This window comes from Diorhabda sublineata, chromosome 1, assembly GCF_026230105.1.
Source record: "Diorhabda sublineata isolate icDioSubl1.1 chromosome 1, icDioSubl1.1, whole genome shotgun sequence".
In the NCBI taxonomy this organism is placed as follows: domain Eukaryota; kingdom Metazoa; phylum Arthropoda; class Insecta; order Coleoptera; family Chrysomelidae; genus Diorhabda; species Diorhabda sublineata.
In genome coordinates this window covers 10,898,186-10,912,051 of record NC_079474.1, presented here as the reverse complement: position 1 = coordinate 10,912,051, position 13,866 = coordinate 10,898,186, and the positions used below count along the sequence as shown (strand labels likewise).

Genomic DNA, 13,866 nt, shown 5'->3' with positions numbered 1-13,866 from the left:
AAGTATCGACCATTAACGCTCTATTCTTCAATAAAAATATATTAAATAATTTTGATAACAATTAGAATTACGTAAAGATTACAATATTTATAAAAATAATTAAAAAGTTAACAATTAAATTATTGTGACATATGTCCGTGATCGAACGTAACCGATCTAATCCGAACATATTGAAAAGTATTTTCAAATAAAGAACAAACCTACAGGAAATATATACTTTATCTACATTTGAAAAACGTGATTAAAGCTAAGAAAAATTCAATTATACACTTATTAAATCGAATACTATTATAATAAATATATTATCAAAGCAAATCAAGTAGCAGTAGCCAGTTACACAATGTCCAAGTAGCAGTAAAAAAGAAGAATTACATGTCACGTCAAAGTCATTCTACAAGTTTGGTTAATTATTATAGTACTGTCAACATATGTACCTAAAGTGATTTGTTTATAAAAATGAGTTCAAAAGATTCAGAAGCTTCTACCAACAAATCGTTTACCGAAAAACAAGCAGAACGTATGAAAAAATTAAGAGAACTTCATAAATTACGAAACGAAGCTAGAACTCACAATCACCAAGAAGTCATATCAGAAGATGCGAGATTAAAGCTTCCAAGTAATTGGGAAAACCGAAAACGACGTGCAGAATGGATACTAAACGATCAGAAGGAAAGAGAAGAAGCCGCTAAAGAAGGCAAAGATTACGACAGACTCAAATTATTGAATGTATCCGCTGTGGAAGCAGAACGATTCGATAAAATGAAGAAAAAGAAAAATCCCGATCAAGGGTTCTCGGATTACGAAGCTGCTTCTGTTAGACAATATAATGGGTATGTACAATCAAAATTTATATATTATAAGTGTTGTTTATCATTTTTTTATTAGTTTGATAAAAAATATGCCAGCCAAAGACATGGAAAGATATGAAGAAGAAAAAGCGCGATACGGAGATGCTTTCTACGCGGCTCCTAATACGATTGTTCACGGTTTACATAAGGATCGACCACAAGCTGTTGACAACTTAGTTAAAAGTATTGAGGATCAAATTGATAAAAGAAGTAAATATTCCAGAAGGAGGACACATAATGATGATGCAGATATTGATTACATTAACGAAAGGAACGCTAAATTTAATAAAAAGATGGATAGATTTTATGGGGAGCATACAGCGGAAATTAAACAGAATTTGGAAAGAGGAACTGCTGTTTAAATATAAATTGTTCATTTTGTATATATTAGGATTAAAAAAAATTGTATTATACTCAAAAGATTCAATTAAATAACCTTTATCCGTTCGTTTCTTTGCCTATAGATTTCAAATTAATTAAATCCCAATAATGAAAAAACCGGGTTTGTTTAACACTTAAATGATTGTAATAGTAACTGAAAAAACGAAGTATCATTGGAAATAATTCATTTTTTTGATGTTTTTAAAAAAGTCCAATAGAGAGAAGAAGAATATTAGAAACAAAAAAGTATATAGAAGATACAATTAAATTTCTTCTTCATCTTTACCTTCCTTTGTCTCTAGATTTACAATGGAGTAAATATTATGAAAAACCATGTCTGTTTAGCACTAAAATTAATATACAAATTCGCTAACGATAAAGTACTTCAAATAAATCAAACAATGAATAAAAAAAGTATTGTTTGAAACAATTCAATTATTTTGATGTTATCAAAAAAGTCTAATAGCAAAACAAAGCTCTAAATAATAGATTCCATTAAATTACATTTCTCATTGATCTTTACCTTCCCTTATATATGGATTTCAAATTTAGTAAAATTATAAATATTCGCTATTGATACAGTAGTTTAAACGAATAAAAAAGAAGAAATACAGTAGTTGGAATGAATCAGTAGTAAACCAGGAAAAATAAAGTATTGTTTGAAATAATTCATTTAGTTTGAAGTTATTTAAAAAACTAATAGAAATACAGGAGAATATAAAAAAAATTGAAAGAAACAAACTGTTTCTTTGTCTATACATTTAAGTAAATCCTAATTATGAAAGTCCTGTGAGTCAACTAAAATAATCATAAATATGAGCTAATAACACAATAGTTCAAATAAATCAAACAATGAATAAAACATGGTAGTTCAAATGAATCAAGAGTAAACCAGAAAAAAGAAGATAATACAGTAGTTTAAATGAATCACTGAAAAACCAAGAAGTATTGTTGGAAATAATTCATATATTTTGATATTAAAAGAAATGAAAACAATTATACATTCTACAAAGTTTTATTGACGTTTGACTTTTCCATACACTGACAACAAATTTTCTTTCCTCCTTTTTCGGTCAAAGCTTTTTCCTTTAGCAGTCGATTTTCCTATTTTATTTTTCCCCAATTGTGAAAAATCCATCTGTTTCGCTTTTTCTTCTTTCGCTTTCTTTCTTTCCTGTTGGAGTAATTTATAATTTTTGTTTTTATTTTTAGGAGGTTTAGCACCTGAAAACGTTATTCTTATATCCTCGTAATAAATGATAAAAAATTAAGTACTAACCTAGTTTAATTAGTAAATTTATCTTAGCTTCTTCTTTTTGTTGTCCTTCTAATCCAGACATTCCTAATTTGATAATTTCATGTTTAGTCTGTTTCATATTAAGCTCTCGTTTCTCTTCTTTATCTTCCTTGTTTTCGGATACGAGAGATTTACTTTTTGGTTTTTTACTTTTGTAAGATTCGAATACAACTTTTTCGAAATTAACAACTTTCTTATTTTGTGAGGCTCTCGAAGGAATAAAACTCAAAGGTTCCATCATTTTTATACACTTATATTCATATTACAAATCGTAACAATTAGAATACTTTTTCTTCTTCTTTTTTAGAGGTATCACCTGCAAATAACTAGATTATGTATTCAACATAGATAAATTTAAAATATAGAAAACACTCCTTATTCTTTTTTACGAATCATTTATAATAATATACAAAATATTAGTAGGGTATAGAAGTAACATTTTTTATCATTACCAGCAATTGTTTTATTATCGACACCTAAAGTACTCAGTGAAATTTCACTTTTCGGTCAGAAAAAAACTATATTAACTTTTTAATACTATTTTAATCCATTTTATCCAAATATTTCTTATTTGTTTTAAATGTTTAATGATTGACTTACATTATTACGTAATACGTAATCATTGTCAAGTAAACATGTAAATTGTTGCTGAATTCCATTTGTTTTAAGTTATGTAGAATGACTAGAAGCAGTGGGAGATAACTGTAAATTAAAACCGTTCGAAACTAAAGAGAGAGTACGCAATTTAGGTATAGTTGATTTTTCTATTGTTAAAATATGTTTATCAGAAGTGTTTATTTGTTATTATTTGTTTTAAATACTTTTTATTCAGTTCAAAGTGGCGATAACAGTACGTATTTAATATCAACTAAGTAATATATATTCAATTATTTTTGTATTTACTTCTAGTGCTAAAAGAAAAAATGGAAAAAGAAGAAGTTATACCAGATGTTATTGATAAAGTGCCAGAAGAAGTTACTGAGGTTTGTATAATTTATAACTAGTGAATTTTTATGATTTAAAATCATTTATTTTTCAAATTAAGGTAATCTACCCTAGCGGTGCCAAAGTTAACTTAGGAAATGAGTTAACACCGACGCAAGTTAAAGACGAACCTGTTGTAAAATGGACGTCAGATGATAACGCATTTTATACTGTTGCTATGGTCGGTAAGTTCAACTTAATCAAATTACGAGGGTTGTTGTATATGTTTTGAAAACTGGAAATATTTTGATAATACACATATATTTATAGATCCTGATGCACCTAGTAGGAAAGAACCAAAAGTTCGTGAAGTACTGCATTGGTTAGTTGGAAACGTACGAGGAAGTAACGTAAAAAGCGGTGACGTCATTGCTGAATATAGAGGGTCTGGTCCTCCATTGAACACTGGTTTACATAGATACATATTTTTGGTTTATAAACAAAATAATAAGATTGAATTTAGTGAAAAACGGATAGATAATAGGTAAATTATGTTAATAGTTATCTACAAATAAAATAATTAATTTTTTGTTATTATTTTAGGTCAAGAGAAGGACGCCTCAACTTCTCTATAAGAAAATTCTCTGAAAAATATAATTTAGGACAGCCTGTAGCTGGCAACTTCTACCAGGCTCAGTGGGATGAATACGTTCCAATTTTACAAAGTTTAAGTAAACAATAACTATTTTGATACGAAATAAATATTTGATTTTTATCTTTTTAATTTTTAACACCACCCTGAATACCTTTCGATAAATTTTTCCATTATAAATTGGAATTTTGAATATTTTGTGAAGAAAATAATGTATGATATACCTATACAGTGATTCAAAATGTGTACTACAAATTTTTTAACTTCCTTAAATCAATAAGCCTGTAGGTTATGACAATTTGATGAAAATACTTTATATTTAGGAAAAAAGAAATTCTTAACTTCCTAAAATGGATCACCTTGTACAATATGTCGTAATTTTGAACGAATTACATCAGATTTAAGAAAAAAATGAATTTATACTTTTATTAAATAGACCACCTTGTATGTTAAGACGTAGTTTTGTTTGAAATACACTTCAGTTTTAAAGAAAATTAAATTCTCAACTTCCTTTAATGGGCCACTCTCTATGTTGTGACTGCATTAGAAAAAGAAATATTTTCGATTTAGGGAACTATTTTTAACCATCTTAATATGGAACTCTCTGTATGCTATGACGATATTGAAATAGACAATTTTTTTTATAACTTTAAACTAAAAAGGAACCCTGACGCACAACTTTACAAATTTTTCGCTAAATATATATTAGAACTCTCAAAGCATCACCCCATATCTATTTATATTTCGTTATCTTGAATATAAGTATGTTAATTTATTTAGGCACTAATGCATGGTATTATCCAAGGAAAAAATAAATAATTATCAATGTCAAGTGTACCTATCAGATAGAATATCTGTCTTTATAAAAATGATCCAGCAGTTTATTGATTCAATTCAAGTAAGTGATAATTTGCTTTTGTGGTATGTTTAAATCATTTAATACATATATATATATATATATATATATATATATATATATATATATATATATATATATATATATATATATATATATATACATTCCATATTATCTTCAAGATTTGAATAAATAATTTTTACTTAATTTTTTTCGTGAACACCAGATTCACGTGACTATTTTTTTTTTCTATCATTTGATAAACTGTTGAAAATAGTGTAACATACTTCTGGTACGAATAACAGTAGGTTCACTTTTTATTAATTTTAATTTGAACCACCTGATACTATAGAATAAAACACACCATTACTTGTTGTCAATTTACATTAGCGCCACCTATTATGCGCGATGTGAATGTTTGCACCAATCGTCGGTAATCGAGAAAACTATGTTTGTTTTAGTTGATGGAAGATCCGCATAGAGAGCACTGTTTCGTTTTTAACACAGTTTTAGATTAAATTTTCAATTGATCTAGAATAATTATATAGAAACGTATATATTTTTAGTTGAATCAACAAGTCCAGGTGAAAAATGTCATTTAAAGAAATTAGTGTCGATGAAGTTTATCAAAGAGATAAGAATATTAAAAAAGAAGATGTCCAATCGTTGAGTGAGTGGGTAAGCAAACAGCCACATCTGCCAAAAATTACCGGTAATTTTTATACTTATTTCATAGAAAAATGGAAAAATTTAATTACACTGTAAAAAATTAACGAAGTAATTCATTACACTGTTAAAATTGATTTTAAAAATATAGAAGCAAAAATTTTATTTGTCTCATTGAAGAAATTCTGTAGAAAGGATGAAATTCTTTTTTTTTTTAGAATTACAGTTAATTCTGTTCCTTCATAGTTGTAATAATAGCATTGAAACGGCAAAAAATGTTATAGATATTCATTTTTGTATGAAAACTGCATGTCGAGATATTTTCGGATCACGTACTATGCACGATAAAGTATTTCAAGAGGGACTCAATTATTAGTAAGTATCGTATTATAAATCTTATAATATACTAAACACACAATATAAATGCCTGGATAGATAGCCTACAGGTTTAGCCTCCTACTACGAAGAAAAAGAAGAAAGATGGCAATAATTAGGGGTAATCTAAGAAAACAACTGATCTATGTCAAAATGACGGCTGTGGGGTAAACACTTTCTCGTATGTACCAGTATTGAGAGGACTTCATACATAGTTATTAGATACTTTTCAGTGTAATTAACACAGCGGAAATTGAGTATTTTTAAAATTTTTTTTGTCAATCAGTAAGCGTTCAAGCAATTTTCAAATTTATCAAACATGAGTTGTAGCTGACAAAGCTTTGGGTGGGTTTTCAAAAGGGCATTAGTCAGAATTTCACTCATTTTCCACCAGTTTTCCAATATACTTTCTGTTCAGACTACATTTACCGCTCACACAACACGACACCATGTTTCCGGGAAGAAATTACTGATATCTACTCTTTAAGAAACCATGTCGTAATAAAAGTGGGTCAAAACCTCAATACATAATTTCATAAACCACATAGAAACTTACGTCAAAAGCATTTGTTTACCCCACGCCGGCCATATTTAAAAAAATTTTAACAATTAGTTAGAGTACTCAACAACCTAACCTAACTTATCATAACTACAGCACGACGGTGGAGGGAACAAATTTTAAGTCAATTTTGATAAATTTCATTTTCAGTTTATGTTACCCTTTCTCAACGTTAACACAGACAGGAGATATGATAATTTATTCAAAATTATCGAATCCTGATCCTTCTATTTATTCCGTTGCGTGTCACATGAAAGTATTAGATGTGGCTATTTTCCTTCATTTACATCAATATGGACCGCCAAACGGTCTCCAAATCATCGTGGATATGGAAGGAATCACTTTGGGACATTTATTGAAAGCCAATCCGATTGTTATTAAGAAAGTTTCGTATTATTTTCAGGTAAAATGATTACTCGATTCTAAATGATTTCATAATTGAATACAAAATTTTTATAGGAAGCGCTTCCGGTGAAACTAAAACATGTACACTTCATTAACGTGGTGAATTTCATAGATAAAATTTTTGCTGTCATTAAACCGCTTCTTAGCAAGGAACTTTTTAATTTGGTAAGCTCCATTTTTATCCATATGATAAAATATTTTTTTGTTTTTAACTAATAAAAAAAATTTACGGGTAGAATTTGATAAAAATCGATTTTTACACGTATTTCTTCATTGATGGAAAAATTGATAATTATTAAATAAATTCGTACAAATAGTAGTACAGGCAAATTCGGTGGTTTTGAGCTAAAACCTAAAATCAAATTGGCCGGTTTTGATTTTCTAAATTCTGAGGGTTTTGGGATACAAAATTACGCCCATTTTCGAAATTTTGGGACTTGAAACTCGAAAACTACCGTTAACAAAAAACATAGAATACGAAATTCTCTACAAAAAATATCCCATGTATTTGTCCCTAACCTCAAAATTTTTACATTAAAATGAGTTTATACATAAAAAAATATTTTGAATCGCGAATAACTCTAAAACTACGAGATATTCGAAATAAAGTGCTGGAGCAAAAATGTACAGCACAAAATTCTTTAAAGATTGGTCTTCAAGCATTTTTCCTAACCTCAAAATTTTTACCGTAAAATTGGTTTATGTACTCAGAAACATTTTGAATTGCGGATAACTCGAAAACTATGAGGATTTCGACACAAACTGTCGGGACAAAAAATGTGGAGCACGACATTCTGTACAAAAAAGGTTTCAATTTTTTCCTAACCTCAAAATTTTCACTATAAAATGAGTTTGAACGCTCAAAAATATTTGGAATCGCAAATAACTCGAAAACTATGTAGAATTCGAAAAAACGTGCTAGAGCAAATATGTGCAGTACAAAATTCTTTACAGATTGGTCCTCAAGCATTTTTCCTAATCTCAAAATTCTCTCCGAAAAATGGGTAAATGTACCCGAAAACATTTTGAACTGCGGATAACTCGAAAACTATGAGGATTTTGACACAAACTGTCGGGACAAAAAATATGGAGCACGACATTCTGTACAAAAAAGGTTTCAATTTGTTCCTAACCTCAAAATTTTCACTATAAAATGAGTTTGAAAGCTCAAAAATATTTGGAATCGCAAATAACACGAAAACTATGTAGAATTCGAAAAAAAGTGCTCAAGCAAATATGTACAGTACAAAATTCTTTATAGATTGGTCCTCAAGCATTTTTCCTAATCTCAAAATTTTCACCGTAAAATTGGGTAAATGTACTCGAAAACATTTTGAATAGCGGATAACTCGAAAACTATGAGGATTTCGACACAAACTGTCGGGACACAAAATATGGAGCACGACATTCTGTACAAAAAAGGTTTCAATTTTTTCCTAACCTCAAAATTTTCACTATAAAATGAGTTTGAACGCTCAAAAATATTTGGAATCGCAAATAACCGAAAACTATGTAGAAATAAAATTGGTTCATGTACTCAGAAACATTTTGAATTGCGGATAACTCGAAAACTATGAGGATTTCGACACAAACTGCCGGGACAAAAAATGTGGAGCACGACATTCTGTACAAAAAAGGTTTCAATTTTTTCCTAACCTCAAAATTTTCACTATAAAATGAGTTTGAACGCTCAAAAATATTTGGAATCGCAAATAACTCGAAAACTATGTAGAATTCGAAAAAAAGTGCTAGAGCAAATATGTGCAGTACAAAATTCTTTATAGATTGGTCCTCAAGCATTTTTCCTAACCTCAAAATTCTCACCGAAAAATGGGTAAATGTACTCGAAAACATTTTGAATAGCGGATAACTCGAAAACTATGAGGATTTCAACACAAACTGTCGGGACAAAAAATATGGAGCACGACATTCTGTACAAAAAGGTTTCAATTTTTTCCTAACCTCAAAATTCTCACTATAGAATGGGTTTGAACGCTCAAAAATATTTTGTTCCACGAATAACTCGAAAACTACGTGGAATTCCAAATAAAGTGCCGGATCCAAAACTGTAGAGCACAAAATGAGTACCCACATTTTTGTAAAAGAGGAACTATTAAGAAGTCGTGAATATTGAAATAATAATCAACCGAGAAAGAAGATTGTGTTCGTGATCGCGTTTTTAAAAGTTAGTTCATTTGAAAGCAAACTGAGAATCTCTGAGAATCTAAAAAATCGGAATTTAATTTCGACTTTAATCCTATTTTACTTGTACTATAATAAGCCCTCTATAGTAGTGAGGAGCTAAGTTTCTTTTATAGATCTTCAAGATCGGTAAAATAGGTTCTGTTATAACCCACAATCTTTTTTATATTGTTCAGTTCACCATACACGCAGATATGGATTCTATTTATAAATTTATCCCAAAAGAAATACTCCCTGAAGAATTGGGTGGAAACGAAGAATCAATTCCGAAATTGCAGGGTAAATAGCGCTTCCAATTATATATTTTTATTTTATTTAACAAAAAATCACGATTTTCTTTCAGAAAATTTGAAAAATCGTATAAAAACTGGCGAGAAATTATTGAAATTCCAAGAAGAACAATTGGTTGACGAATCTAAACGAAAAGGGCCGTCAAAATATAACGAAAACCTTTTTGGTGTTGACGGTAGTTTTAAAAAACTGGAAATTGATTAACAATAGATAATTTTGAAATATATATAATACATTATATAATTAAATATACATCAATAATGTATTATAATTAAAAAGTAATTTTGTTTCTTTATGAACTTTTGATTATATAACCTAACCTAACTAAATCCGCAATCAAAAAGAAATTGACTTGCTTCCTTTATAATGCCTTAAAACCAAATTTATTTATGCTTTTATTGACTTTCAAAAGTCAATTCTGAAATTGGTTTGAACAATTATGTTTGGATTTTCTTTATATTTTCGCAATTTCCGTTATTTCCAAAAGGTGTTTGTGAAGTTAGAACAAAAAGTTGGTCTAAAAATGTCGAAAATTTAAGTAACACTTTTTAACATCCCGGAATATATTGGAGTCAGAAGCAGACCACATATAGTATGTGGCCTAGAAGGAACAAATTCAAAAACCATTAGAAGTTTGGTCTAATGTCCTAAAATGATGTAGTTAAAGATAGGAAATGCATTTATACATGTAAATCGGGGAGGAAGGGACTTGAAGATCTACACAAAACTATCAAAACAAGAGTTTTATTTACCACTCGTAGATTTTTCACAATCCAACTTTTACTACGTTTTTATTGCACCTTATAGATGTGTAGTTATTGGAAAAGCATTTTAAACAGGTGTATTATTTTACTATTTAGACTAAAATTGCAAAAAACACTTTTTATTGCTTATAAAAAAACAAAACTACTTCGTATTCTTGCTTTATTGTTCACCTCTATTGAAGTTTGAAAGAAAATCAACAGATGTCGCCCACTTCGTAATTTTCGCAAATACCATTGGGTGCGTTTTGTGGATTGATGCGCATCATAGAGGGAGTATAAACAACGTTGCCAGACTTAAAAAATAGTACGGATATTTGGGAAATTTAAAACGAAGAGGTTTAAATCATTTAATATAAAAATACTTTTATTTAATAAATATATGTTCATATATTTAAAATTTTGATACATTTACATCATTTTACTCGATATAATTTATGTCTTTTGATGAAATATGTATTTTTTTAGATATCGTATTTCAGTGTCATTATACGGATATGAAGGACTAAATGTTGATTATCTAGTCGTACAGTACAATAAATGTTTGTCATAACGTATGATGAAGCTAAATTACTTTTTAATTATATGTTATTATACAGTAATAGAATAGTACTTATGATGAAATTTTTGTTTCTAGAAGTTATATAAATACCAAATGATCGTTGTACTTGAAATTGTCTCTCTTAACTTCGTTACGTTTTTTGATCAAGGACACCACGTTTCATAGTACAACTTTCACTATTTTATAATAGTTAAAATAAATAACTAGACAAAGCACATCGTAAAATATATTTTTGAAAGTAGAATCTATAAAGGTAAATATCGTGTTTCATTAATTTTTGTTTTGAGTTTAATAGAGTTTAAAATAGATTACAGATTTTTTTATAAAAATGTCTGACAAAGAAATAAATGTAGAAGAAATATATGAAAAAGATTCAAAATTGAAACGAAAAGATGTAGAATCATTATTAGATTGGATTGAAAAGCAACCACATTTACCACACATTACTGGTGAGTATTAATAATTTATAAGTATAATTAATGTCATAAAATATACAGAGAGGAAAATAAATTACGTGGAAAAAATGCTAGTGGCGCTATCTATCGTTTATCAATATCAAACAGTATTTAAATAATGACTATATTTAATTTTTCTATTGGAAATTAGATAGAGTTGGATAAATAGAAACAATATTTGCAATATATTATCATAAATACTTGATTTTTATTATTTTTCGATTTTTGAATGAATAATTTTATAAACAAAAAAATGATAGAAATGATTCATAATAAAAATATTGCTTCTTATTAATTCTTTTCTTATCTTTTATATTTTTATTATAATACTTTTTATTTTTGTAGAATTGCAAGCAATACTGTTTCTTCATAGTTGTGATTATCGAAATGAAGCTGCAAAAACTACTATAGATACGTATTTTACAGTAAAGACTCTTTGTTATGACATGTTTAATCCACGAACTTTGAAAAATTCACTATTATTAGAGTCATTGAATTGCACGTAAGTATATTTTATTAGACTATATCAATGAAGGGTACATTTTAACTGAAAAAAATGTAGTGGAAGTTCAAGTTCTTGTATATAGCTAGTTTAGTGCCATATGCATTGCGATTCAAAAGATTTTTTGAGTTCATAAGGTCTTTAACATCGCTATTAGAATGAATTTCATTAAAACTAAAATTTTTTTACAACAATCTCTTTTTAAACCAAATAATTGATATAAAATTTTTTTTGATATATATGGTAAAAGCACCAGAGGCACACACTTTAGTGAGGGTATTTCTGAAAAAGAAAACAGTTTCAAATAAGAAAAATAATAAGAATATTTTCCATTCCATTCTTTTTCCTCGGATATGAATTTTTTTATTTAAAAGTACCAATGGTCATATACTAGACATGGTATAACCAAAGACAGACATCACCAGGTACCCTTGGCAGATAGTCTGTTAATGTTAAAAATAAAATAGTATTTATTATTATTATAATTATTTTAATAAAATATACAGAAAATTATTATTCTCAGTATCTGACAAATGCAGATTTTACATAGGCACTTGATTAAAAATCATTTTTCGAAAACTTTTAGTTACAAGAAACCAACAATTGTTAGTTTCTTAGTCCACGATATTAAATTAATCTTAATTCTTAAACTTCCTCTTTACCATAAATTCAATCCATTATTTTTTTCTTTTGTTCTGGAAACAACATTAGAAAAGTTCCCATTTTTTCCACTAAGGATATTTTCCATTAAATTTTCCCCAAAGGGTGGTTTTTAGTACTTTAAGCTGTTTTGTAGCAGTTGCTAGATGTAAATCATTTCCGCAGACACACAGCTGAAGACATCTGCTCTTTGCTCCATGCCAATATTTTTTTAGACTGTGAGATTGAAAAAAGCGGGTTTGGTTAGGTTAAGTTAGATTTCACATAAATATCACGACTTACCTGACATCAATTCATACATGTTTTGTTTACTCAACTAAATGGCAGAAAGCTGTTTAATGATTAATTTATCTATTAGCAGATAGATGGAGACAATGACAGTTTTCTCAATTTTGATGGTCAAACTAGTGGGTTTCGGCTATAGGTACACTGTTTGACTCTGGTGCTGTTACCTTTTACTTATAACATTTGTAAATGTTTGCCAAAACCAGCGTAATGACAAGAACGAATTAACATAATCTAACCTAGTTCACAGAATTAGTTTCATTTTCAGTTTAGTAGCCGTACTTCCTCAATTAGCCCCCTCTGGTGACACTGTAATGCTAACTAAAATTCTAAATAGCGATCCTGCTAAATATAATTTAAAAGAACAATGTAAATACTTCGATGTGGTGACTATGCTTTATTTGCACCAATATGGACCAGTGAACGGTCTTCAAATAATATGTGATATGAATCAATCCACAATTGGGCATGTATTGAAAATAAATCCAGTAATTGCGAAAAAATTTCTTTTCTACTTACAAGTGAGTGAAAATTAAATTAACAACTCTAATAGCGATTATTTTATTGGTTTGATTTATTTTAGGAAGCTTTACCTGTTAGAATAAAATATATACACATAATTAACGTAGCGTCTTTTGTTGATAAACTTTTAGCTATAATAAAACCGTTTATGAAAAAGGAACTACTTGATGCTGTGAGTAATAATCTGTATAAATCTAAATTAACATTTTTTAATCTATAAAATAAAATAAAAGTAGTTTTTTTACAGTTATTACTGCATACTGATATGGAAACTTTCTACAAATATGTCCCTAAAGAAATTCTTCCTGTAGACTACGGTGGTTGTTGTCAAAACGTTCAAAAATTACGAAGTAAGATAATATTCAACTTTTGGTGGAGTTGTTATAAAAATTATTGAACTTATAATAATAAATTCTAAACTTTTGGTGGAATTGTTTTCAGACGATTTAGAAAACAACATGGCAGAATGCGAGGATTTATTAAAATTCCAAGAGAATCAACAAGTTGACGAATCTAAGCGACAAGGGCCGATGAAAAACGAAGCAAATATGTTCGGAATCCAAGGAAGTTTTAAAAAATTAGAAGTTGATTAGATTAGTAAATATTATATTTTATATAAAATTGTTAATATATACGGGTTGTAGCAGCTATTGATTTTTATTT

General features: G+C 28.5%; 4 protein-coding genes across 5 annotated transcripts; 3 read left to right on the top strand and 1 right to left on the bottom strand.

Annotated features, from left to right (window-relative positions):
• Positions 1–374: 374 nt before the first annotated feature.
• On the top strand, positions 375–1,299 carry LOC130452137 (pre-mRNA-splicing factor Syf2). Its single transcript, XM_056791454.1, has 2 exons — positions 375–830; positions 886–1,299. The coding sequence occupies exons 1-2, from the start codon at positions 457–459 to the stop codon at positions 1,208–1,210; spliced, it is 699 nt and encodes a 232-aa protein (XP_056647432.1). The 5' UTR covers positions 375–456; the 3' UTR covers positions 1,211–1,299.
• Positions 1,300–2,228: 929 nt separating this feature from the next.
• On the bottom strand, positions 2,229–2,842 carry LOC130452156 (uncharacterized protein C1orf131 homolog). The gene is made up of 2 exons (XM_056791471.1): positions 2,509–2,842; positions 2,229–2,453 (listed from the first exon to the last, which is right to left on the bottom strand). The coding sequence occupies exons 1-2, from the start codon at positions 2,765–2,767 to the stop codon at positions 2,245–2,247; spliced, it is 468 nt and encodes a 155-aa protein (XP_056647449.1). The 5' UTR covers positions 2,768–2,842; the 3' UTR covers positions 2,229–2,244.
• Positions 2,843–2,927: 85 nt separating this feature from the next.
• LOC130452146 (protein D3-like) lies at positions 2,928–4,241 on the top strand. Of its 2 annotated transcripts, none has more exons than XM_056791464.1 (5): positions 2,928–3,376; positions 3,436–3,509; positions 3,572–3,695; positions 3,781–3,994; positions 4,054–4,241. In XM_056791464.1, the coding sequence occupies exons 1-5, from the start codon at positions 3,304–3,306 to the stop codon at positions 4,190–4,192; spliced, it is 624 nt and encodes a 207-aa protein (XP_056647442.1). In that variant the 5' UTR covers positions 2,928–3,303; the 3' UTR covers positions 4,193–4,241. The 2 variants fall into 2 exon arrangements, with proteins under 2 accessions (XP_056647442.1, XP_056647445.1); XM_056791467.1 differs by having other exon boundaries at positions 2,976–3,275.
• A 701-nt stretch (positions 4,242–4,942) lies between these two features.
• LOC130451618 (uncharacterized) lies at positions 4,943–13,796 on the top strand. The gene is made up of 13 exons (XM_056790761.1): positions 4,943–5,000; positions 5,525–5,670; positions 5,843–5,999; positions 6,709–6,961; positions 7,018–7,128; positions 9,342–9,444; positions 9,509–9,657; positions 11,087–11,228; positions 11,580–11,736; positions 12,950–13,202; positions 13,265–13,375; positions 13,451–13,553; positions 13,645–13,796. Exons 2-13 carry the CDS (start codon positions 5,550–5,552, stop codon positions 13,794–13,796), a joined length of 1,812 nt encoding a protein of 603 aa, XP_056646739.1. The 5' UTR covers positions 4,943–5,000; positions 5,525–5,549.
• Positions 13,797–13,866: the final 70 nt, after the last annotated feature.

What these genes read in the sequence shown, in the direction of transcription:
- LOC130452137 (XM_056791454.1), top strand. Translation starts at nt 457, where the DNA reads ATGAGTTCAAAAGATTCAGAAGCTTCTACCAACAAATCGTTTACCGAA. An exon ending in TCTGTTAGACAATATAATGG is followed by an intron (nt 831 to 885) that starts GTATGTACAATC and finishes TTTTTTTATTAG; the next exon opens with TTTGATAAAAAATATGCCAG.
- LOC130452156 (XM_056791471.1), bottom strand. Translation starts at nt 2,767, where the DNA reads ATGATGGAACCTTTGAGTTTTATTCCTTCGAGAGCCTCACAAAATAAG. An exon ending in AAATTTACTAATTAAACTAG is followed by an intron (nt 2,454 to 2,508) that starts GTTAGTACTTAA and finishes TAACGTTTTCAG; the next exon opens with GTGCTAAACCTCCTAAAAAT.
- LOC130452146 (XM_056791464.1), top strand. Translation starts at nt 3,304, where the DNA reads ATGTTTATCAGAAGTGTTTATTTGTTATTATTTGTTTTAAATACTTTT. An exon ending in TTATACTGTTGCTATGGTCG is followed by an intron (nt 3,696 to 3,780) that starts GTAAGTTCAACT and finishes ATATATTTATAG; the next exon opens with ATCCTGATGCACCTAGTAGG. An exon ending in GAAAAACGGATAGATAATAG is followed by an intron (nt 3,995 to 4,053) that starts GTAAATTATGTT and finishes TTATTATTTTAG; the next exon opens with GTCAAGAGAAGGACGCCTCA.
- LOC130451618 (XM_056790761.1), top strand. Translation starts at nt 5,550, where the DNA reads ATGTCATTTAAAGAAATTAGTGTCGATGAAGTTTATCAAAGAGATAAG. An exon ending in AATTTCTTTTCTACTTACAA is followed by an intron (nt 13,203 to 13,264) that starts GTGAGTGAAAAT and finishes GATTTATTTTAG; the next exon opens with GAAGCTTTACCTGTTAGAAT. An exon ending in AAAAGGAACTACTTGATGCT is followed by an intron (nt 13,376 to 13,450) that starts GTGAGTAATAAT and finishes GTTTTTTTACAG; the next exon opens with TTATTACTGCATACTGATAT.